Source organism: Drosophila miranda, chromosome 3, assembly GCF_003369915.1.
Source record: "Drosophila miranda strain MSH22 chromosome 3, D.miranda_PacBio2.1, whole genome shotgun sequence".
NCBI classification, from domain to species: Eukaryota; Metazoa; Arthropoda; class Insecta; order Diptera; family Drosophilidae; genus Drosophila; species Drosophila miranda.
Window position 1 is genome coordinate 17,184,033 of NC_046676.1, and position 24,646 is coordinate 17,208,678.

A 24,646-nucleotide genomic window follows, 5' to 3' on the forward strand; every position below is an offset into this window, starting at 1 on the left:
GCTAGAAATGCAGCAAGAAAATGAAGAATGATCCCAGCTGGGTCCCATCAAAAACTCTCTCTGATTCATATCATAACCATGTAATCTTATAATTATAGTTAACTAGTGTATTGGCGGGAAAGATGTACAAGAGAGGATACGGAATAGGCCTACATGAAGGCGCCTTCCACGTTGCTTATGTACATCTACATACACAACGAATCCCTATCGCTGCAGTATCATATTGAATTTGCCTATGGCCTCGGCCACGTATTTCTCTTTTTCGACAAGCTCGGATTTGAAGAGCGTGCGAAACTGCTGCATATTGGGCATGGTGCGGCAGTCGCGAACGTTGAGCAGTCCCCGGAAAATGGTCTCCCAGGTATATCGCTGGAAGTAGCGCGGCAGGGCTGTCTTGGGCATCCAGATGCTGCTCGGCTGCCGCTGGGCCACCTCCATGTAGCGACCAAACAGCAGCACATGCATGACGCCCACGAGACCAAACAAGTCCAGCTGATACGTCCAGGGGCGCTTTGTGCGCATTTCGATGCACTTGAACGATTCATCGTGATGCACATAATTGAACGCCTGATTGGCCGGAAAGAGCTTGGTGTCGATGGCCACGCCAAAGTCAATCAGCTGCAGGCTCAGCTCGTTGGGTTGCGCACATAACCTGCAGGGAGCGGAGGAGTAGCAAGTAAGCGGGACAGCAGTATGCGAGAGTAAGACGCTTACGGTCTCATGACCAGAAAGTTATCCGGCTTGATGTCCGCGTGAATGATGCCCATGGCGTGCAGATGATCCACAATGTCCAGCAGCTGGCAGCTCATGTGCATCACAACATACTCGTCGAGGTTCTTGTTGGTGTGCTTCTTGAACTTATTGCACACGTTGATTAGCGAGCCGTAGTCCGAGAACTCCGATATGTAGACACTGGAGTTGTTCCCCACCAAGGCATAATCGATGTGCATGAAGGCTGGGATCTGTAAGAAGTCGTAGGAAATCAGGGAATGAACTAACAAGGTTTCACCTTCTCCACCACTCACCATTCGATCGCTGGTGAGGCGACTATGGACCTCCAGGCCTATGTAGAACTCCCAGTAGTTTGTGGGTCGCTCCTGCTTCACGGCCACCTTGTTACCCGTCTTGCAGTGCCGTCCGACGAAGACCGAGCCGTAGGCTCCCTTCCCAATGATCTTGTCCACCTCGAATTTCTCGCCGTGCACCTCCAGCTGCGTGCCCGGATGCAGTCGCTTGGCAGTGCCCACCAGCTGGCAATGGGGCAGCTTCTGAATGTACATGGAGAAGTCGATGGAGTCCAGCAGCGAGTTGATCAGATCCACATTGAACGGATTCAAATTGCTGTCGGCCATCGTACTGTTCAGCACTGACTGATCCACGTTCGCCTTGGGATGGACAAATTCCTTGTTCTTCGGCAACTCAAAATCTGCCTGAGCCCAAGAATGGTTCGACTGCTTTGGGGTCAATGGAGTCGTTTTATGGTAGATGCTCATCTCTCCCACGTCTTCATCTGCATTTGCATCCGCATCCGCATCCGCTTTAGGCAGTTCGAGCCTGGCCGGAACAGCAACAGGTGGCGGCAACAGCGTCGAGTTCCTGATCATGCTTATGTTGGTGTCAAACATCTCTGTGGCCGCATTCAGCTCGAAGAAGTCGCCCGACTGCTTGTCCCCACCGGGTACACTCTTCTTGGGGGATTTCCTAAGGGATTTGGACATAGAGTCGCTAAGAAACTTCAGAGTAGTAGAGGAGCGATGATTGCTCATAGAAACAGAGGCCGCAGCTGGAACGGGCAGCGGTGGAGTACAGACGCTCAGATCAGCCATCAAGTGGGCAGGATCCTTCTGTGATGGCATCTGCGTCTCCGGCAGCGTGCAGTCCAAGGCAAAGCTGCTGCGTCGGGCAGCAGCACTGGAAGGAGCGGCTGGCTCTGGCATGGTCTCATCCAGAAAAATTTCAAACTTCTTTTGCATGGCCGCGGCCTCTGGCTTCGGCTTCGCCATCTCCGTGCAGATGGACTGTACTGGCACAGGCTGTGTCTCCGCCACAAAGGAGAGGTCTGTCATAAACGAGTCCGCCAGCTTGCTGATGCTGGGAGCGCCTGCCGGTTGGCCACTGGCCATCGCAAAGGAACTCTTGGCATCCGACGCCACTCGTATGGACTTGCCGAAGAAATCTGGCGTGGTCTGATTGCAGATGCGCTTGGAGCCGGCATTTCCCTGCAACGGAGAGCCGATTGTCTTAAACTTTGGCGACGTTTGCACAAACATCCCACACAAGTCGTCCTCGTCGTCCAGCGTGGGCAATTGCGGGGCCAGGCTCGAGGCAGCAACCGCCGATCGCTGATGGAGCGAAACTTCCGCCATGACAGTCGGAAGCCTGGGCAGAGTCTCAGTTTTATCCTCCTGGAAGCGGGCAAGCGGCCTCGGTATGGTCTCGGTTTTGTCCTCCTGGAAGTGCAGGGACTTCATCATCGGCACGCTGGGAGCATTGGGTTCCCAGAGTTCGCGACGCGAAAAGTTCCCACCATACTGACGATCGGGCTCCTCGCCGACTGTGGACAGCTCAGAGGCACCCAAACGCTGCAGGCGCGCTGCTGCTGGAGTGCACTCCTCACTCGCACTCCGGCTGGAGAGCGCCACGGCCGTGTGAGATCCCGGAGAGCTGGATGTGGATGTAAGGGTGGACTTGGTCGTCGTGGCCCCCGAGCTGTGGGTGCCGTGTTCCGAGGTCTCCAATATCGTCGAGAGTTGCTTGCGCAGATTCGGCGAGTTGGTCTCCCCTGGGGACTCTTCTGGCGCAGCTGCCGGAGAAACAGCTTCCTCAGGATCCGGAGGCAGCTCCTTGAGGACGGTGCCAAACTGTCGCGCCGGTGCCTGCTTTTGGGGGCCCTTGGGCGTGCTCACCGCCTGGTTCGGGATGAACATGTTGAACATTTGGGTGGAGCAGGTCTCGTCCGCATCGTAAAAGGCACTTTTGGGGGGTTTTAAGTTCGACGGCTGGATCGGATCTTCTGTATCTTGGTATATCTCGATCTTGTGCAGCGGTGGGGCAGGCTTCGCAAAGTTATCTTCATCTTCCTTGGGGACGGGAGTAGGATCCGAATCTTCAAAGATTTCAACTATCGGCACTATTTTCGGCTGCGGTACAACTAGAGGAGGAGAAGGCACTGAAGCTATAGCTGCAGCTGTCTCCTGTTCGACGGCATCATCCTCCTCCTGGACCATGGACACACGTGGCGGCATCATGGATTTCCTGGACGAACCCTGCTGGGCCGGAGGGAAGAAGCTCTTGCGACGCGGCATCTTATTGCCGGGCAGGCATACAGTCTCCTCCATGTCAAAGCTGCCGTGCACCGTAACATTCCGCTTCTCCAGCCACTTGGCCGCCAGGAGCTCCTCCGCCTGGTACTCCTGCTGTTCCTCGTCGTTGTAGAGCTTGTCAAACACGACCTGCAGACCCGGAACAGGGGGCGGCTTGTAGTACTTATCCAACTCGTCCAGCGGCTGCGGCTTGGAGACACTAGCAAAATTCGGATAGCGACGCACACCCTTCAAGGTGTTGCCCGTGCCCCACCACTCATCGTTGCGCAGCACGAATGCGTGCTGGGGATCTCGACGCTTCAGGAAGCAATAGGCGCGGTACTCCTCTGGGGAGAACTCCAGGTTGGGGCGCGGGTACAGCATGCACTTCTGGTAGCACGGCAGGCCGTTTGTGTTGGGCTCATCCTCAATGGTTACTGGCGTTATCCAGGCCTCCTGCGGCTTATTTTTCGCCACAAAGTTGGGCGGAAACTTGAACGGTTTGTCAATGTGGCGCTCGTAGTTGGTGATGGGCGGCAGTTTCTGTTCATCCACGTGTATGTCGAAGGCCAGGTCTGGAGCGGCATTGCAGCCGAAGATCTTGCCAGGCTTGTGAGGCTTGACGTGGGCCTTGTTCCAAGCCACCGGCTCCTTAAGATTCTCCCGATCACGGGCCGCGTCGATGATCGAACGTAAGCTGGACTTCACTTCCGGCTCGACTGGTGGCGGGACATTGAAATCGGTGTTCTCATCGTTGAAGACCTCCACATTGCGACCGGCATTGCGCATGCGGCTTGTGCTGGGAGCATCCGCCTGTGGGAGAACAATTGCAGTCAGACATTCCTGTAGAAGGCACCTCCACTCACCTGCACCACGCCCGGCATCTGGCTCTTGACCGCTGCACCAGTGCGTACACTGCCCACTGTGATGGTGTTGCTGCTTCTCTTCCGTTGACCATGCAGCGACTGCAGCGCCATACGACGCTCATTCAGCTCTTGGGTCGCAGCATTGGCCTCATCACCATCGGAATAGAGCATGCGCTGAGCAACCGCGTAGTTGAAATGCTGATGGGCCTCCTTCAACTCTTCCAGCGGCTCGGCCCGGCAGGAGAGGCCCAGGCGGAAGATCTCATCGGCCTTGCGCATGTTGCCGCTCAGGTCGTAGCAATATGCCCAGGCAATGTACAAGTCCGCCAGCATTGTGCCGATTCCGCTGACGTACAGCTGCTGGTAGCACTCGATCTGATCCTCCTGATTCTTCATCTGAAGCCCAACAAAGAATTACTCCATGAACTGGCAAATACTTGGCCAAACTTACGAATTTGATGAAGAGCTTGATGAGCCGCCTGTCCTGTCTGTAGCGCTCGTCCTGCTCGAATTTGGTCAGGCATTGGTAGAGGGCCGTCTGCAGGCCAGAACTGGTGCCGCCCGCCGGATAGCTCTGCTCAATCCAGCAGATGTACGTACACCACGGCTCCAGCGGATCACTGCCAGTGTATGTGTGCACGTCCTTTTCCATTTGCTTGCGCTGCGCCAGCAGCTCCTGGCGTTGTGTGGGGTCCTGGGAGAGGGACGCCTGCAGCAAGCTCACATTGCGACCGCTGGCCAAAGGCTGGATGTTTTCCTTTTCGGCGTCAAAGTCCATCTTAGTTTTTCATTCGAAAACAAAACTAATAAAACAAGAAAAAATGGAACGACCGACACAACTGTAAATGAAATATACGCGCCGAAATAAATGCTAGGAATGTCAAAAAACATGAACTATCTATCGACATTTTCGGTGAAAACCCGGTATTCCGATCGAAACAAAAAATTCAAGAAAAACGAATGCATAAAGAGAAAATAAAACGAGGGGGAACGTTGTGAGTTGCTGCGGACACCGCAACTCTACGGTTATACCCGATACTAAGTCAGTATGGCTCTCCTCCGGCAGACGCCGCTAATATTAAACGACACGACAAAGAGAGAGACAGAAAATCAGTCTGAGCGTGACGTCGGTGGCTGCGTAGCCACTGCAAATTGATTTGTTCCTATTGGCTATAAAAATGATCTGATATGATCCAGATTCAGCAATCTCATAGATATGGTCATTATCTATGATTCTGCGTTTTTAGTTTTCTCGAATGTGCAATATTGTGGTTGCAACAGATTTTCGTTCTTTGTGGGGGCGGAAGGGGGTGGGGCGAAATTCTGAGATATACGTTTTATAGTGAGATCTAACAGAAGTGCGGATACCAAATTTGGTTACTCTAGCCTTAATAGTCTCTGAGATTTGTGGATGCCCCAGATTTTCGTCCTTTGCGGTGGCGGAAGGGGGTGTGGCGAAATTTGGACACGAAACGGTCAAGGTCCGATATCACAGGGGTGTGGATACCAAATTTGGTTGCTCTAGCTCTTATGGGTTCTGAGATCCTTGAACTCATATTTTGCAATTGGCAAAACCGACCATGAAACCTGTGTGTTAGAGAGAGACAGAGCGAGAAAGAATGAAATTGTTTTCTTGATTCTGGCTATAATAATTATACGATCTGGTTGAGATTTTACACTCTAGAACACATAGTCATCCACTACGATTCTGCGTTTTTGGTTTTATCGTATCTTTAAAAATGTGGATGCCACAGATTTTCGTCTTTTGTGGGGGCGGAAGTGGGCGGGGCGAAGTTTTGAAATATTTTTGTAGCAGTGACATATCACAGAAGTCTGGATCCAAAACATCGTTGCTCTAGCTCTTACAGCACTTGAGCACTAGGCGCTGAAGGGGACGGACGGACGGACGGACGGACAGACGGACGGACAGACGGACAGACAGACAGGGCTCAATCGACTCGGCTATTGATGCTGATCAAGAATATATATACTTTATGGGTCGGAAACGATTCCTTCTGGACGTAACACACATCCACTTTTACCACAAATCTAATATACCCCAATACTCATTTTGAGTATCGGGTATAACAATGGAACGACAGACAGAGGTACAAAAGGCAGCTAGAAATGCAGCAAGAAAATGAAGAATGATCCCAGCTGGGTCCCATCAAAAACTCTCTCTGATTCATATCATAACCATGTAATCTTATAATTATAGTTAACTAGTGTATTGGCGGGAAAGATGTACAAGAGAGGATACGGAATAGGCCTACATGAAGGCGCCTTCCACGTTGCTTATGTACATCTACATACACAACGAATCCCTATCGCTGCAGTATCATATTGAATTTGCCTATGGCCTCGGCCACGTATTTCTCTTTTTCGACAAGCTCGGATTTGAAGAGCGTGCGAAACTGCTGCATATTGGGCATGGTGCGGCAGTCGCGAACGTTGAGCAGTCCCCGGAAAATGGTCTCCCAGGTATCACGCTGGAAGTAGCGCGGCAGGGCTGTCTTGGGCATCCAGATGCTGCTCGGCTGCCGCTGGGCCACCTCCATGTAGCGACCAAACAGCAGCACATGCATGACGCCCACGAGACCAAACAAGTCCAGCTGATACGTCCAGGGGCGCTTTGTGCGCATTTCGATGCACTTGAACGATTCATCGTGATGCACATAATTGAACGCCTGATTGGCCGGAAAGAGCTTGGTGTCGATGGCCACGCCAAAGTCAATCAGCTGCAGGCTCAGCTCGTTGGGTTGCGCACATAACCTGCAGGGAGCGGAGGAGTAGCAAGTAAGCGGGACAGCAGTATGCGAGAGTAAGACGCTTACGGTCTCATGACCAGAAAGTTATCCGGCTTGATGTCCGCGTGAATGATGCCCATGGCGTGCAGATGATCCACAATGTCCAGCAGCTGGCAGCTCATGTGCATCACAACATACTCGTCGAGGTTCTTGTTGGTGTGCTTCTTGAACTTATTGCACACGTTGATTAGCGAGCCGTGGTCCGAGAACTCCGATATGTAGACACTGGAGTTGTTCCCCACCAAGGCATAATCGATGTGCATGAAGGCTGGGATCTGTAAGAAGTCGTAGGAAATCAGGGAATGAACTAACAAGGTTTCACCTTCTCCACCACTCACCATTCGATCGCTGGTGAGGCGACTATGGACCTCCAGGCCTATGTAGAACTCCCAGTAGTTTGTGGGTCGCTCCTGCTTCACGGCCACCTTGTTACCCGTCTTGCAGTGCCGTCCGACGAAGACCGAGCCGTAGGCTCCCTTCCCAATGATCTTGTCCACCTCGAATTTCTCGCCGTGCACCTCCAGCTGCGTGCCCGGATGCAGTCGCTTGGCAGTGCCCACCAGCTGGCAATGGGGCAGCTTCTGAATGTACATGGAGAAGTCGATGGAGTCCAGCAGCGAGTTGATCAGATCCACATTGAACGGATTCAAATTGCTGTCGGCCATCGTACTGTTCAGCACTGACTGATCCACGTTCGCCTTGGGATGGACAAATTCCTTGTTCTTCGGCAACTCAAAATCTGCCTGAGCCCAAGAATGGTTCGACTGCTTTGGGGTCAATGGAGTCGTTTTATGGTAGATGCTCATCTCTCCCACGTCTTCATCTGCATTTGCATCCGCATCCGCATCCGCTTTAGGCAGTTCGAGCCTGGCCGGAACAGCAACAGGTGGCGGCAACAGCGTCGAGTTCCTGATCATGCTTATGTTGGTGTCAAACATCTCTGTGGCCGCATTCAGCTCGAAGAAGTCGCCCGACTGCTTGTCCCCACCGGGTACACTCTTCTTGGGGATTTCCTAAGGGATTTGGACATAGAGTCGCTAAGAAACTTCAGAGTAGTAGAGGAGCGATGATTGCTCATAGAAACAGAGGCCGCAGCTGGAACGGGCAGCGGTGGAGTACAGACGCTCAGATCAGCCATCAAGTGGGCAGGATCCTTCTGTGATGGCATCTGCGTCTCCGGCAGCGTGCAGTCCAAGGCAAAGCTGCTGCGTCGGGCAGCAGCACTGGAAGGAGCGGCTGGCTCTGGCATGGTCTCATCCAGAAAAATTTCAAACTTCTTTTGCATGGCCGCGGCCTCTGGCTTCGGCTTCGCCATCTCCGTGCAGATGGACTGTACTGGCACAGGCTGTGTCTCCGCCACAAAGGAGAGGTCTGTCATAAACGAGTCCGCCAGCTTGCTGATGCTGGGAGCGCCTGCCGGTTGGCCACTGGCCATCGCAAAGGAACTCTTGGCATCCGACGCCACTCGTATGGACTTGCCGAAGAAATCTGGCGTGGTCTGATTGCAGATGCGCTTGGAGCCGGCATTTCCCTGCAACGGAGAGCCGATTGTCTTAAACTTTGGCGACGTTTGCACAAACATCCCACACAAGTCGTCCTCGTCGTCCAGCGTGGGCAATTGCGGGGCCAGGCTCGAGGCAGCAACCGCCGATCGCTGATGGAGCGAAACTTCCGCCATGACAGTCGGAAGCCTGGGCAGAGTCTCAGTTTTATCCTCCTGGAAGCGGGCAAGCGGCCTCGGTATGGTCTCGGTTTTGTCCTCCTCGAAGTGCAGGGACTTCATCATCGGCACGCTGGGAGCATTGGGTTCCCAGAGTTCGCGACGCGAAAAGTTCCCACCATACTGACGATCGGGCTCCTCGCCCACTGTGGACAGCTCAGAGGCACCCAAACGCTGCAGGCGCGCTGCTGCTGGAGTGCACTCCTCACTCGCACTCCGGCTGGAGAGCGCCACGGCCGTGTGAGATCCCGGAGAGCTGGATGTGGATGTAAGGGTCGACTTGGTCGTCGTGGCCCCCGAGCTGTGGGTGCCGTGTTCCGAGGTCTCCAATATCGTCGAGAGTTGCTTGCGCAGATTCGGCGAGTTGGTCTCCCCTGGGGACTCTTCTGGCGCAGCTGCCGGAGAAACAGCTTCCTCAGGATCCGGAGGCAGCTCCTTGAGGACGGTGCCAAACTGTCGCGCCGGTGCCTGCTTTTGGGGGCCCTTGGGCGTGCTCACCGCCTGGTTCGGGATGAACATGTTGAACATTTGGGTGGAGCAGGTCTCGTCCGCATCGTAAAAGGCACTTTTGGGGGGTTTTAAGTTCGACGGCTGGATCGGATCTTCTGTATCTTGGTATATCTCGATCTTGTGCAGCGGTGGGGCAGGCTTCGCAAAGTTATCTTCATCTTCCTTGGGGACGGGAGTAGGATCCGAATCTTCAAAGATTTCAACTATCGGCACTATTTTCGGCTGCGGTACAACTAGAGGAGGAGAAGGCACTGAAGCTATAGCTGCAGCTGTCTCCTGTTCGACGGCATCATCCTCCTCCTGGACCATGGACACACGTGGCGGCATCATGGATTTCCTGGACGAACCCTGCTGGGCCGGAGGGAAGAAGCTCTTGCGACGCGGCATCTTATTGCCGGGCAGGCATACAGTCTCCTCCATGTCAAAGCTGCCGTGCACCGTAACATTCCGCTTCTCCAGCCACTTGGCCGCCAGGAGCTCCTCCGCCTGGTACTCCTGCTGTTCCTCGTCGTTGTAGAGCTTGTCAAACACGACCTGCAGACCCGGAACAGGGGGCGGCTTGTAGTACTTATCCAACTCGTCCAGCGGCTGCGGCTTGGAGACACTAGCAAAATTCGGATAGCGACGCACACCCTTCAAGGTGTTGCCCGTGCCCCACCACTCATCGTTGCGCAGCACGAATGCGTGCTGGGGATCTCGACGCTTCAGGAAGCAATAGGCGCGGTACTCCTCTGGGGAGAACTCCAGGTTGGGGCGCGGGTACAGCATGCACTTCTGGTAGCACGGCAGGCCGTTTGTGTTGGGCTCATCCTCAATGGTTACTGGCGTTATCCAGGCCTCCTGCGGCTTATTTTTCGCCACAAAGTTGGGCGGAAACTTGAACGGTTTGTCAATGTGGCGCTCGTAGTTGGTGATGGGCGGCAGTTTCTGTTCATCCACGTGTATGTCGAAGGCCAGGTCTGGAGCGGCATTGCAGCCGAAGATCTTGCCAGGCTTGTGAGGCTTGACGTGGGCCTTGTTCCAAGCCACCGGCTCCTTAAGATTCTCCTGATCACGTGCCGCGTCGATGATCGAACGTAAGCTGGACTTCACTTCCGGCTCGACTGGTGGCGGGACATTGAAATCGGTGTTCTCATCGTTGAAGACCTCCACATTGCGACCGGCATTGCGCATGCGGCTTGTGCTGGGAGCATCCGCCTGTGGGAGAACAATTGCAGTCAGACATTCCTGTAGAAGGCACCTCCACTCACCTGCACCACGCCCGGCATCTGGCTCTTGACCGCTGCACCAGTGCGTACACTGCCCACTGTGATGGTGTTGCTGCTTCTCTTCCGTTGACCATGCAGCGACTGCAGCGCCATACGACGCTCATTCAGCTCTTGGGTCGCAGCATTGGCCTCATCACCATCGGAATAGAGCATGCGCTGAGCAACCGCGTAGTTGAAATGCTGATGGGCCTCCTTCAACTCTTCCAGCGGCTCGGCCCGGCAGGAGAGGCCCAGGCGGAAGATCTCATCGGCCTTGCGCATGTTGCCGCTCAGGTCGTAGCAATATGCCCAGGCAATGTACAAGTCCGCCAGCATTGTGCCGATTCCGCTGTCGTACAGCTGCTGGTAGCACTCGATCTGATCCTCCTGATTCTTCATCTGAAGCCCAACAAAGAATTACTCCATGAACTGGCAAATACTTGGCCAAACTTACGAATTTGATGAAGAGCTTGATGAGCCGCCTGTCCTGTCTGTAGCGCTCGTCCTGCTCGAATTTGGTCAGGCATTGGTAGAGGGCCGTCTGCAGGCCAGAACTGGTGCCGCCCGCCGGATAGCTCTGCTCAATCCAGCAGATGTACGTACACCACGGCTCCAGCGGATCACTGCCAGTGTATGTGTGCACGTCCTTTTCCATTTGCTTGCGCTGCGCCAGCAGCTCCTGGCTTTGTGTGGGGTCCTGGGAGAGGGACGCCTGCAGCAAGCTCACATTGCGACCGCTGGCCAAAGGCTGGATGTTTTCCTTTGCGGCGTCAAAGTCCATCTTAGTTTTTCATTCGAAAACAAAACTAATAAAACAAGAAAAAATGGAACGACCGACACAACTGTAAATGAAATATACGCGCCGAAATAAATGCTAGGAATGGCAAAAAACATGAACTATCTATCGATATTTTCGGTGAAAACCCGGTATTCCGATCGAAACAAAAAATTCAAGAATAACGAATGCATAAAGAGAAAATAAAACAATGGAACGACAGACACAACTGTAAATGAAATAAACGCGCCGAAATAAATGCTAGGAATGTCAAAAAACATGAACTATCTATCGATATTTTCGGTGAAAACCCGGTATTCCGATCGAAACAAAAAATTCAAGAAAAACGAATGCATAAAGAGAAAATAAAACAATGGAACGACCGACACAACTGTAAATGAAATATACGCGCCGAAATAAATGCTAGGAATGGCAAAAAACATGAACTATCTATCGATATTTTCGGTGAAAACCCGGTATTCCGATCGAAACAAAAAATTCAAGAATAACGAATGCATAAAGAGAAAATAAAACAATGGAACGACAGACACAACTGTAAATGAAATAAACGCGCCGAAATAAATGCTAGGAATGTCAAAAAACATGAACTATCTATCGATATTTTCGGTGAAAACCCGGTATTCCGATCGAAACAAAAAATTCAAGAAAAACGAATGCATAAAGAGAAAATAAAACAATGGAACGACAGACACAACTGTAAATGAAATATACGCGCCGAAATAAATGCTAGGAATGTCAAAAAACATGAACTATCTATCGATATTTTCGGTGAAAACCCGGTATTCCGATCGAAACAAAAAATTCAAGAAAAACGAATGCATAAAGAGAAAATAAAACAATGGAACGACAGACACAACTGTAAATGAAATATACGCGCCGAAATAAATGCTAGGAATGTCAAAAAACATGAACTATCTATCGATATTTTCGGTGAAAACCCGGTATTCCGATCGAAACAAAAAATTCAAGAAAAACGAATGCATAAAGAGAAAATAAAACAATGGAACGACAGACACAACTGTAAATGAAATATATGTGCCGAAATAAATGGTAGGGCTGGTAAAAACATGAACTGTCGATAGTAGATTCGATATTGTACAAAAATACTGTTCTATCGATATTTTCGCTGAGAACCCGGTATTCCTTTTGAAACAAAAAATAAAAGAAAAACGAATGCATTTAGAGAAAATAAATGACACTCAATTTATGAGGAGCTATTTTTACGTCAATGAAGCAATAAAGCTCCTCCATTCCCCTATCGACTAAACGGAGCGGTAATCTAAAATACCTCTCCGCATAACGGTGAAATTCATGTGAAAGTAAAGCGGCAGAGATTTGGAACCAGATTTTGAAGATTCAGGAAGAGTTCCGATTGAGTCAAGTTTTTGACGGCCTAAACGATGAGCCTGAAAACCGTTTCGCGATATATCAGCTTTTTTTATTTGTCAAATATTAATGTAATATTTAAAATCTAATACTCCGAACCCCTGTTGACTGCGTTTGGTATCATGTATTCTTAGAAGCCGCTGCCGAAGCTGCCCCAGGTGCTGCCATCGCTGCCGCCGGCTTCGGATCCGCCGCAAAAGGTACTGCCACCAAATGTACTTCCGCCTTCACTGAAATAGTCTCCGCCTCCATTACCATTGTTACTGCCATCAAAGCTGCCTCCTCCTCTATCTCCTCCCCAACTTCCCCAGCCTCCTCTGCCACGATAGCCTCCGCCGCCTCTATAGCCTCCACGGTCACGATAGCCTGCTCCACCTCTAAAGCCTCCTCTTGGGCCATTTCCAAAGCCTCCACCGTCTCCACCAAAGCCGCCACCTCTATGGGGCCCGAATTCTCGCTTGACATAGCCGCCTCCGAAATTATTGGAAAAGTTGCCGCCTGGAGCAACTGCTTCGAAGCGTCCTCTCTTTGCCGATCCACTACCTCCAACGCCAAAGGCGGCTTGACGCGACTGATGCGGCAAGATCCCCTCCTCACGTCGCAGCCCAAAGTCTCCAGCCGTCTGCACACAAATATCCCTGACCACGTCGACCAGCTTGGCGTAGGGCTCCTCCAGCTGGAGGACAGTGTCCGGCTTATCGCAGGCAATCGTGATGAGATCCTCCAGAGCGGGTTTCAGGGCCGCAATCATGGCAGCATGCTCCGGTTCCATCTCAAAGCTAAGCCAGTTATCCACGCGTATCAAGTTGTTGGCGGCAAGATCGATTTTGCGCGACCCAAAGAGCATCACCTGGAGGGGCGCGACCATCGACAGCTGCTTGCAGGAGACGGCGCGAGTGCGGATCTTCTCGCCGAAGACGAAGAACGGGTAGGGGAAGGTGACGGCCAGGTTGCTGCAGTTCACCGAGGTCTTGTGCAGCAGCGCCGCCTTGGACTCGGTGGTCAGCACCTTGCGCTTCTCCTTGTGCACGCAGATGTTGGGGTAGAGGCCCAGACAAAGCAGGGCCAGCGCCGTGTCGAGTATCGGATCTTCCACATTGGCATTCACCTGGTGCGGGATCATGCACTCCTCCGGAAAGCCGGCCTGCTGCAGCAGGTCGAGAAGCTGCTGCTTGGCATCGAACATCACGTTCATGGTGGACAGCTGCAGACCCTTCCATTCGCAGAAGCGGCTCTCCTCCTGCTCGCCCTTGTGCTTCGCCTTCTGCCACATCTGGGAGGCCACAATCATGGCCACATGATCGGAGCACTTGCCCCCGCTCAGGGCCTTCTGGTGGTTGGCCAGACGACGCTGCCCAATGTCCAGGGCAAACACCTCCGAGAAGGTGCTCGAGTAGGAGGCCATGCTGGCGACCAGATCGGCGCATCCAAAGACAGCGCCCAACACCATCATCTTGCCGAGGCGCGGCTCGACCGGAAGGCGCGCCAGGAGGCGGCCCAGCGGCGTCAGCGCATCGTTGGCATCCAGACAACGCATTTCGCGCAGCAGCACCTCCGCTTCAATCACGGCGTCCACTGGCGGCGGCTCCAGGGCCTTGGACAGAAAGTGATGGATGGCCCCAAGGCGCAGCAGCTTGATCGTCAGAGCCATCTCATGCAGTGGCGTGCGGAACATCTCCGGCGTGAGGTTCTCCTCGAGGACTTCGAAACGGGCCCGAGAGCACAGAGTGAAGCAGAAGCCGGGGCGCACTCTTCCCGCCCGTCCCTTGCGCTGCTCCAGATTGGTTTTGCTGGCCCACACCGTGGCGTAGCTGGTGAGGTTGTTGTGCGAGGTGAATAGCTTCATGCGCGCCTTGCAGATGTCGATCACGAACACGATGTCGTCGATGGTGATCGATGTCTCCGCAATGTTGGTGGACAGAATGATCTTGGTGACGCCTTCGGGCACCGGCTCGAACACCTTGCGCTGGTCGTCGCGTGGGATCTGTGAGTGGCATGGCAGGATGCGGTACGTCGGGGAACTAAAGTGGTTCGAGGTCTGCAGGAACTTCATCAGGGCGAATATAAGGTTCCAGCCGGGCAGGAAGACGAGAATGGCGCCGGGTATGTTCTTGGACTTGATGTGCAACAGAAGCGATTCGATCAGCTCGAAACTGACGTCCGACTCGGAGAGCATGCCCATGGCGGTGCGCGTCTGCTGCGAGTACTTTTCCTCGCAGATTTTGTTGCAGTTCGTCTCCCCATCCTCCTTGTTCTCGCTGAGCAGCAGTCGCTCCTCGTCGTCGGCCTCCTTGCGCTTGCGACGCGACTCCAATGAGGGTACAAAGCCCGTCATCTGGAGCACGTCTTCCAGGAAGAACTGCTGCACGGGGAAGGCTCTGCCCGGAACCTCCAACACGGGACAGTTCCCAAAGTACTTTGAGAACAGCGTGGTGTCAATAGTGGCCGACATAAGGATGACTGGTAGGGTAAAAAAAAACCATTTCAATAAAGGATTTACACACAGCATCTGGGTACGCACCATGCAATTCGGGATAGGTGGCCACCATGTCCCGCAATATGACCAACAGGAAATCACTATTCACGTCTCGCTCGTGTATCTCATCCACAATGATATGCGAGACGCCGCGCAAGCCCGCCTCCAGCTTGCGCAGGAGCACGCCCACGGTGCAGAAGAGGATGGCGCCGTAGGGTCGGGGAAAAGCGGACTCAAAGCGCACCGAATAGCCGACAGCGTCGCCGAGCTCCTCGCAGCGCTCGCGGGCGACCCGCTCAGCCACCGAAATCGCCGAGATGCGACGCGGCTGGGTTACGTAGATGTTGGCGTAGCCGCCTTGCCCGGATGAGATGTAGTCGTCGAGGATGTATTGGGCTATCTGGGTGGTCTTGCCGCAGCCGGTGTTGCCCCGTATGATCACCACGGGGTTGTCGTTGATGGCGCTCAGTATCTCCGAGCGCATGGCCGCGATGGGCAGCTTGTCGCGAAAGTCGAGAAACTGCTGGTACTCGCTATCGTTGTGGCGTCGATCCAGGATGCTCCGCTCGAAGTTAAGGGAGAGGTCGTCGATGGAGGCGGTGGCCAACTCGCCCTCGTCAATATTGCAGGCATGCCATGTGTTCCAGTTGGGCATGGGCGGTGCCCACGGAATCACAGCGCATTCCTGACGCTTCTCGCCCTCATGCTGCGAGTCCAGAATGTTGCTTTGGACCTGTACAGACGCAGAGTCAGTGACAAACCCTAGTCAAGATTTTCCTCCCATCAATTCAGGGACTACTTACAATCAGGGGAATGGGTGCACCATCTGGCTCCACTTTGATATTGCGTGGATTAACCACGGGCAGATCCAGCATCTTGATCACATTGTCTATGTCGTTCACCAGCTCTGGCGCCAGCCGGACTGGGTAAGGCTTCAGCTCCTCCTCCTTCTTCTTCTTGAGCGTTCCGCTGAAGGCCTCGATGACCTTCAGATGGAAGAGCTGGCGCACCAGGGACAAGGCGCACGACTTGCTGGCCGACTTCTTGTTGGAGCCCGTCTCCCTGGCCGTCACCTTGCGCTTCAGGCCCGTCACGAAAATCGACAGCTCGGCCATAAAGCTCCTAAAGTGAGGCAAGCAAAGGTGTTAGGAGGAACCCTATTCTTTTATAGACATGGCCAGGCCACTGGTCACTTACCGGCAGGGTTGATCACAATAAAACAAGCTGTGCGCTACCGTGGCCAGAGCCCTCTCAGAGCTTCAGAGCGATGTGGTACTCAATTGAAGGCCAAAACCCATGCCCATGATTGCGTTGCGAGATGCGTTAAATCTACGCCTTGCACGCGGGTCCGTGGCATTTACAGACCTCATGCAAGGCTGCCCAGAACGCAGTTGATTAGTGTAACGTACCACGTCGCTCTGCCTGCTCGGCTCCTCACGAATTGCGCACAGTGTTTCGGGACTACTGGCTGCGTTCCAGTCTTGGAAAAGAAATAAAATCCAAATCCAGAACGCAGCTTTAAAAAAAAACACAAAAAACAAAAACAAAAAAAACGCACAACGGCAAACAGAAAATACTTGCAGTGGTGCTGTGCACTTACCTAGCATGGTCCGGACCCACTGGTGTGTACTTGTAGTCGTCGCGAATATTATTTGCCTGCTTGTACATGTTCAGGCGATCCTTGGCGTTCTCGATGGTCCAGTTGCCATGGATGGCGGCATTCACGTCGATGGACTCTGCCTCGTTCATGTCTTTCTGTTCCTGCACATGGTCAATGATGTTGAAGCGATCGAGAGCGCCGCCACCGCCGCCGCCAGTGTGATTCAGCGGTCGGTAAGCTTCGCCCAGGTCCTGTGGCCCCGATTCGTTGGCGAAAACGCGATGCCCGCTTCCGCCAGCACCATCGCCATGCGACGGAGTTCGTCCCGGGGGCGGAGCACCCCCATCCCCTGGCACATCAGTGGCATTTAGTTTGCCAGAACGCACCAGATAATTGACAAAATCACGACAAGCGTTCTTCTCGGCATCCTTCTTATTGGTTGAATTTCCCACGCCGATATAGGGAGTCTGCTCGACACGCACTTCGCACAGAAAACGTTGGCGATTCTTCGGCCCTGCGAAAATCAATTGCAATGCAAAATCAGGACCGAGGGACACCAGCTTCAGAAGCCGGGTGGGGGGCTAAAATGTATTTTCTTCACTTACCTGTTTGGCGCACTTCCAGGTTTGGTTCTGTGCGAGTTTTCGCACAAAACTGGAAAAGAAAAGACTTCATATCCATCTTTTTTCTCCAATAACAGTTTTTGCTTAATTATTTGTTGGTTTTTTTTCACAAATTTTCTTTTTGTGCCGGAATAGGCCTTAGGGTTGCAAGCAGTGTGACCGCGGACATATCAATAAAATATACCAAAAATTCATCACATATATCAAAAAATACCGACGTATTATTTGTATTCAATTTATTTATTTACATTGTAAATACACATTTGCTACATATTAACTACACTTTTGTGTATTACCAAAAGCGACACCTGAAGGGGAAATGTGTAGGCATGGATCTATATTTTCCGCCAAATATACCTCCAGTCGTTGAACTGTTTAAATAGAGGGGGCTTAATTGGGTAAAGTTCGTTTTTGGCACCGGTATATTTTTCGGTATATTTTTAAAGTGAGACGGTATATTTCGGTACATTTGTGAGGTGTATTTGTTCGATAGGTCCGCGGTCACACTGCTGCAAAATCTCAATTTTTACAACAACGCGATGAAAAATTAAGTTAAAAATGTGAACGCGAATGCTCAAACAGCTAAAAAATAGTGCGTGAATGTGTTCCAATAGTTAATCTGTGTTTTTTACTTGTTTCCAATGCGTCAGCGACGTCACAATGCGTTGTGTTGAGTGCTAGCCAGCTCCAGCATCACATATACACATGCACACGCACACACACACGAGTGCAATTGTAGATAAAAGTAAGAAAATACATACGTACACATGCATGGTGACCGTCGTGTGTGTAAGCGTTTAAATTAGTTGGTCCATCTGTCGAAAGGAAAACACGAATACAATTACAGTTACAAGTTGGGAGTCGCCACCGAGTTGCACCGCAAAGCAGAGGAACGGAGACAGAGCGAGAGAGTGACCAAGAGAGAGCGAGAGCGGAGCGATAAGTGCCAACACCCAGTGCTGGATCTCAAGCGAACAAATAAACAATAAACAAAAGGCGCGAGGGGCACGGGCACTGCTGCGGGCACGGGCACGGGTACGGGTGCAGTGAAAGTAACAGTAAACGTAATCGCAACAAGCTGCAATTTGGCTTCCATTCATTGCATTTAACACGGAAAACGCACGCACGCACCCACAGACAGGGGACAGGGGCAACAACAAGCAGATAGCAACACACTCTTCCTCCTCCTCCGCAACGCAACCATGGGCAACTGTCTAACCACACAGAAGGGGGAGACGGACAAAGTAAATGTCGATCGCATCAAGCTGGAGGATCCGGGCACGGCGATTGGCGTGGTGGGTGGGGTACCACAGATAGCCATGCCCATCGGCCAGCCGCCGGAGCAGGTGCGTCCCGTGCCGCAGATACCCGAGAGCGATCCTGCGAATGCGAATGCCAAGATATTTGTCGCCCTCTACGACTACGATGCCCGCACCGACGAGGATCTGAGCTTCCGCAAGGGAGAGCACTTGGAGATACTGAATGACACACAGGTGAGTGACTCAATCGTACGTATACTCCTATGTATATGTATTTGTATGGCTGTACGGTATATACATATGTGTTGGTATGGGTGTTTGTGTTGAGTGCAAAAGAGTAGCTGATAAAATGTGTGTATTTCTGATAACGGTAGTTGTTGTGATACCACCCCCTACTCGAATCGGACATGGGCATATGCATTCATCGAGGGGCACAAACCAATCAAGGTTGGGATGTGTTATTAATGAATTAGAATCATCTGATGGAAGAAGATCTTTGAGAAAAGAGACAACAACTACGGCCAGAGTCACGAATAAGAGGAACGCAAAGAGCTACAAAAACCGGGGTACTTATTGGGTATCTCATCGGCGAAACATTGCCATCTATTGTCATCGTATTTGTTTGTTTTTTCCCGGCTTGAACCATTCCCAAATGGCGGCGATACAAACGATAAGAGATAGTAGATATCGCAGCCGTCTAATCCGACTCCGTTGGTGCGCTATCGTTTATTTATTTATTCAACGCTGCGCATCGATGATTGGAATCTGGAATGTTGGCTTTTCATCAAACGAAAACACCTCTTTAATTATGGCATTTATCAATTTGCGGGGGCCTTAATTGCTCAATTCGTGAGACATGAAAACTGGCCCCCCACCAACCACCCACCGCCCACCACGGATGGGGATTAGTTTTTAGTTTTGCAATCAGTTTGCGGCAGATGCGGATTCCATTCGAAAGCTTTCGCGAGTGCTTTGCTTTAATGCTTTGTTCCGACAATCAATTGTATTTATACACGATTTTCCATTCGCTTATCGACGGCACTGTGCGCCATGAGTCGTGTGGGGCTGTGCTGTGCACCAAATGTGCACGAAATGTATGCGGGGGCTTCGCCCCTCGGCTTGCCACTTTCCCCGACTGAAAAACCAATGTGCTCCCTCACCAGCGATGCGTCATGCTCATGCCCTACAATAATTTGAAACTTTTCGCCGACGCTCACTTCTTTTCAATGTCGCCAATTTTTTTCGTTCTTTTCGGGGGGAGGAGGCACAGTCTACAGCAGCAGACTGGCACTTCAACCAGCTCGAAAGAGGGTCTCTTCGAATCTGAGATAAAACGTTGATTATTGATTGCCATTTCTGTCTGAATCATCCTTAAAGTTGAGTATTTTCAACACCACCTCTCTCCTGGACTCTTCCTGGACCGGAACACACAAAATATAAACTTTTGATGGTCTTTCACATGGTTTTCTTACACTATCTTCATCGCCAGCGGATGTAGGGAACAAAAGTAACAGCGCCGGAAAGAGTATTTGTTCTTTACAGTAGTCGCATCTTCTTTTGAGTTCAGCTGGAGCTCGTTCGCCGTCCTAGACGACTAATTAACTCAACTGCAACTCCACTTGAGACCGAACGGAGGCACAGACCCAGTCCCAGTCCCAGACACAGACAACCCTGTTGGCATTGGGTAAACAAACATAAGTAAGATAGTTGGAATTTTTGAACGTATTCTATGATTAGCCCGCGGAGGTCGCCGCCCCACGCCAGCCCACCCCACCCATTCGTTTGAGAGGCGTTTCTATTGTGACATAAGTGGCAGCAGAAGCGGCTGACCAGAAATATTCATCTCGTGAATATTTAAAGACTTTACGTCAACATAGCCATGACCACCTTACTACACTCGCCGGCGGAGGATCCCGGCGCTAAATGCATGACGTCCGCCTCTGGCCGCTGGCCAAGAGATGCACACCGTCCCCACCCCCCCCCTGTCCACGGCCAATGGCAGTGCCAGAATCCGTGTGATTATCTCATAAAAGTTCTGTAATTTCGTAGATGGAATCAACATTATCGGCGTGGTGTATGGCAGTTCCATGGCAGCCGCTTCCGGTGGCTCTCCAACTGCGGCATCGTTTAATTTAAGTACCCCGCACCACGCACCGCGCACCTCCACAGAGAGCCACACGACTTTCAACGCAGAGACAGCGACAGCGGCAGCACACAAAAAAATATGTACAGAATGTTGTCTCGTATTGTATACACATATGTATATGAAAACGCTGGCCAGCTGGCTTCCTTTTGTAAACATGTTGCACACACTCCCAGAGGGTAGCATCATGTTGAGCAGATCTTAGCATAGTTTTTTTCTCTTTTTGTTTTTCGTTTTCTAGTCTTCGCTACAGATCTTTCCCGCATGAAATATTGAACAAAAATATCACTGAATGGCGTGTTCTCCAATCATACGATGTTGGCCATGATAGTATTGGGTGAGGGATATGGCCTTCAGATCCTATAGGAGAACTAGTCTAGGAGTTTTCTTTTGTAGAATTGTGGATAATACTATACAACACAGAATACTATATAAGAAATCTTCTCTAAACTACATATTAAATTCCAATACATCATTGGAAACTCGATTTATCTCTATAACTGTTAGGGTATATAAACATCGCTTCGATCAAAGCAACATTTCTTGCATTTTTTCGCCGTCTTCTTCGATGGCGCGCGACTTATGGTCCCAGCGTCATGCATAGAAATCAAAATTGTATGTAAAATAATAAAAAAAAAATACTTTATGGGTGTGCCGGGAGGGAGGGGTCTCTTTATCGTTGTCTCTTCATTGTCAACGGATTCTCCTCTCTCTCTCTCTCTGGGGTTTCCCTCTCACTCACACTCTGTGTGTGTGTGTGTGTGTTTGTGTGTGGTAGATTGAGAGAGGGAGAGACTCTTTCATACTTTAACACCCGCTCTGGCAAATTGCAGTTGAACTTCCCAGCGCCCTGCACTGCCCTATACCCTATACACACACGGATATTATTTATTTATAAACAAAAGAATTATCGCCATTTATGAGGCCAAGACTTTTCAATGCAAATAAATAACATATGCTGCTGGTAGGGTATCGAATACTTCGGCCACATCTGGCCTAAACGAAGTTTACTCGCTTTGCCCTGCTTTGTCAGCGGCAAGGGAGGGAAACCCTTCAAGGATGCACTCGACTTGCCGGCCGTCGCCCCAGAAAAATGCATGTAAAAGTTGTTTTGTTCAGCTCCGCTCCGCATCGCGTCAGCCTCCTTAGCCGGAGATTATGCAGCGCGTCGCACCTCTCGAGCTTGGTTTTTTTCTTCTTTTTTTTCTGGTGAAAAGTTTTCCCCTTTGCCGAGTGCCCCATGCCATGCCACAGCTATGCCCCCGGAATATTAGTACTTGTTGTGTGTTGGTGTGGGTTTGGGGGTTTGGGGGCTGGGGCTTTATGGATGGATTCCTTGTTTCCTGCCATGGAATAAAACGTTTATCCAGCGGAATATGTACTTTATTTCTGGAATTTGTGCTGAAGCTTTACTAAAAATTCTATGAAGGGAATTTCCAGAGTTTAAAGAAATTTATTAATATTCTGTACAGCACTAAATGTGGCGCAGATTTTCACTGTTTCTCTACGCATAAATCACCATTTATTGGATGCTTTTCTTGCATTGGCATCTCCAAAGAATGGAGTGGCCATTGCTCCCTGTTCGGGTTCCCATTTGGGTTCGTTTCTTTGTTCAACAGCCACCAAATACCGTTCCATTATAATCATCTGTCGATGATCTATGTATGTGTGTGTGTAGTCAGAAGCTTCTTCCACCAGAAATCGTAGAGCAGGCGAAAGCTCGACTCGAAAGTGTCAAAGCTCCTACTTCACTTTCCATTCCGCAAAGAAAGCGTAGCCAAGAGCTCAGACCGAAGAGCGGGGGGAAAGGGCAAGAAATCACTTAAACTTTCAGTGGAATTCAATTGGATTCGAAGAAGCACAAGAAGCGGGACAAAGATTACGAAATGCAGTCGGCTGGAGGGGAATGGGGATTGCGGATGGGGGTGGGGATGGGGATAGGGGATCCATAAGTAGCCCGTGAAACGAAAATCACAGCAACGCAACAAATAAACAATGAACCCTAAAAGTGTCTGTTCATTGACCTTACACCAGACAGACGAAACATCATCATCATCATGTCATCATCGACAGCACAGCGGGACGGTGTCTAATCATAGCCCATGCTTGTGGCAGGGGCAGGGGCCTCACTCGGCGCTTATCATAGAGATAGCAGACTCGAATCGACTCTCCTCCCACTGCAATTTATGGCTGAGATATAGAAACTATGTTGTTAGCCGTTAAGCTTTTGTATCGAATGTGAATGTGAATGTGAGTATATGAATATTCAGACACCTGAGGCCCAAAGTGCTGCACAAATTTGGCAAAAGCAAGTTTCTGCGGTTGCCTCTGTTGTGGCCGAAAACCAGACAGACATGGAAAGCGCGTAACCAGCCAGCCAGCCAGCCAGCCAGAGCCAGCGCCAGCGCCAGAGCCAGAGCTAGAGCCAACCACGCGAGCGAATGAATAAAGTTTAATTTAATTTTCGTCTCTTTTCCTTTTCGCTCTTTTTGCAACACTCGACTGTGAGTGTGAGTGCTTTGCTGAGTGTGTGTCGGTGTCGGTGTGAATGGGGGATTCCACGAAAGGCAGTCGAATCAAACGCAATCAAATCATACGTTATAAAAGCTAACAGCTACCACTGGCCATTTATAATTGCTACATGTACCCTGACTGGGCAGGAGGGTGCCAAAGATGCGGCTCTCGATCGAAATAAAATGCCAAAGACTGCCATCGAAATGCGTAAACCCGAAGCTACCCTTTCTTTCTTGTACAGTATTTTCCACTTGATTCGTAGACATTCGTGCCCGCTCCATATGAACACTTTCCCGACCAAACCTCAAGATAATTACCATTTGTAGTCAGCGTGTAACCTGTTATCCATAATCGAAAATCGTTAGCTATCGCCGTGCCTAATTATCCACCTCTGCGGCGTTACTTACGAATCTCGTAATCACCCTAAATATCAGGGCATTTCATGTGTGTGTGTGTGTGTGTGCGTGGAGTTCAGCGACACCACTTGATAAGAAACAATTTACCAGAACAAATATTTAATTAAACAATGATGTTAATGCTTTGTCTTTTTGCAACAACCACAGGGCGACTGGTGGCTGGCGCGCAGCAAGAAGACCCGATCGGAGGGCTACATACCGTCGAACTATGTGGCCAAGCTGAAATCCATCGAAGCAGAACCGTAAGTGCTCATTGAATTTTGTATCCATTTACTCTTAGCCATTAAGTAACCCGCAAATTTGATGAAAGGCCATCGATTAAGCACTGGAGGTGTTCAAACGATGGTAGGACCAATCCAGAAGCGGATAGAGTCAGAAATCATTGGGCAGTTAGTCCTGGTGGACATGATTTTTATTCGGAATTTCCCAGCAAGGACTTTCTTTTAATTGGACGATGAAAGGAAGTTTCAATTTCAAGTTTTAAATCAAAGAATTTTTGTGCTAGACAACGCAGGCCATATATTCTCTAGTATGTAGTTTATGCCACTACATTTCAAGATCAATGTAGTCTCTAAAGATACAGCTAACAGAGGCAAAATGCTAAATTAGTGTAGGTACCCATCTCCCAGTACTATCAGTCGAAGAGCTGTGCCAAAACGTGCTTCTCGAACACGCACGGCTGATTAGATCTTCCAACTTGCTATCTCAGATTATGACAATCGATAATCTCTGCTGCTGTGCTACCAACTGGTTTAACTGTCTTAGCCTGAAGTTTAGTGGAGTGCGACCATTAAAATCAAAAACGATTTATTTCACATGTATTTTATTATTATTGAAAAAAATAAAGTGGTAAAGAAAAATAAATAAAGCCATTCCCAGTCAACTGGTTCTTTACGACCATTACGAGCATGACCTGGTCCCTGACTCTTACGTGGCATTATTTGTACACATTTTTTATGTTATATATATACATATGTTGAG

At 50.6% G+C, this 24,646-nt stretch overlaps 3 protein-coding genes and 1 pseudogene across 4 annotated transcripts in view; 1 reads left to right on the plus strand and 3 right to left on the minus strand.

Annotated features, from left to right (window-relative positions):
* Positions 1–64: 64 nt before the first annotated feature.
* Positions 65–5,129, minus strand: LOC117187998. The gene is made up of 5 exons (XM_033391086.1): positions 4,620–5,129; positions 4,169–4,564; positions 1,026–4,115; positions 715–962; positions 65–652 (listed from the first exon to the last, which is right to left on the minus strand). The coding sequence occupies exons 1-5, from the start codon at positions 4,944–4,946 to the stop codon at positions 205–207; spliced, it is 4,509 nt and encodes a 1,502-aa protein (XP_033246977.1). The 5' UTR covers positions 4,947–5,129; the 3' UTR covers positions 65–204.
* A 1,223-nt stretch (positions 5,130–6,352) lies between these two features.
* LOC117188152 lies at positions 6,353–11,404 on the minus strand (annotated as a pseudogene).
* Positions 11,405–12,664: 1,260 nt separating this feature from the next.
* Positions 12,665–17,498, minus strand: LOC108159177 (dosage compensation regulator). 2 transcript variants are annotated; one of them, XM_017292222.2, is made up of 5 exons: positions 17,316–17,498; positions 16,711–17,224; positions 15,914–16,232; positions 15,156–15,843; positions 12,665–15,094 (listed from the first exon to the last, which is right to left on the minus strand). In XM_017292222.2, exons 1-5 carry the CDS (start codon positions 17,389–17,391, stop codon positions 12,765–12,767), a joined length of 3,927 nt encoding a protein of 1,308 aa, XP_017147711.1. In that variant the 5' UTR covers positions 17,392–17,498; the 3' UTR covers positions 12,665–12,764. The 2 variants fall into 2 exon arrangements, with proteins under 2 accessions (XP_017147711.1, XP_017147712.1); XM_017292223.2 differs by lacking the exons at positions 16,711–17,224; positions 17,316–17,498 and adding an exon at positions 16,308–16,551 and having other exon boundaries at positions 12,748–15,094.
* Positions 17,499–17,811: 313 nt separating this feature from the next.
* Positions 17,812–24,646, plus strand: part of LOC117185841 (tyrosine-protein kinase Src42A) — a 33,752-nt gene continuing 26,917 nt past the window's right edge. Inside the window, exons 1-2 of the mRNA XM_033391561.1 lie at positions 17,812–18,826; positions 23,813–23,907. Of these exons, the coding sequence (XP_033247452.1) occupies positions 18,536–18,826; positions 23,813–23,907 (386 nt within the window). The 5' untranslated portion in view covers positions 17,812–18,535. The remainder of the gene's footprint in view (positions 18,827–23,812; positions 23,908–24,646) is intronic.

Excerpts from the sequence above, each read along its gene's own strand:
- LOC117187998 (XM_033391086.1), bottom strand. The coding sequence starts at position 4,946 with ATGGACTTTGACGCCGAAAAGGAAAACATCCAGCCTTTGGCCAGCGGT. Across the intron at positions 4,565-4,619 it reads TCAAGCTCTTCATCAAATTC|ATGAAGAATCAGGAGGATCA; the intron begins GTAAGTTTGGCC and ends GTTGGGCTTCAG. Across the intron at positions 653-714 it reads AACTTTCTGGTCATGAGACC|GTTATGTGCGCAACCCAACG; the intron begins GTAAGCGTCTTA and ends CGCTCCCTGCAG.
- LOC108159177 (XM_017292222.2), bottom strand. The coding sequence starts at position 17,391 with ATGGATATGAAGTCTTTTCTTTTCCAGTTTTGTGCGAAAACTCGCACA. Across the intron at positions 16,233-16,710 it reads GTGGGTCCGGACCATGCTAG|GAGCTTTATGGCCGAGCTGT; the intron begins GTAAGTGCACAG and ends GCCTCACTTTAG. Across the intron at positions 15,095-15,155 it reads CACCTATCCCGAATTGCATG|TCATCCTTATGTCGGCCACT; the intron begins GTGCGTACCCAG and ends TTACCCTACCAG.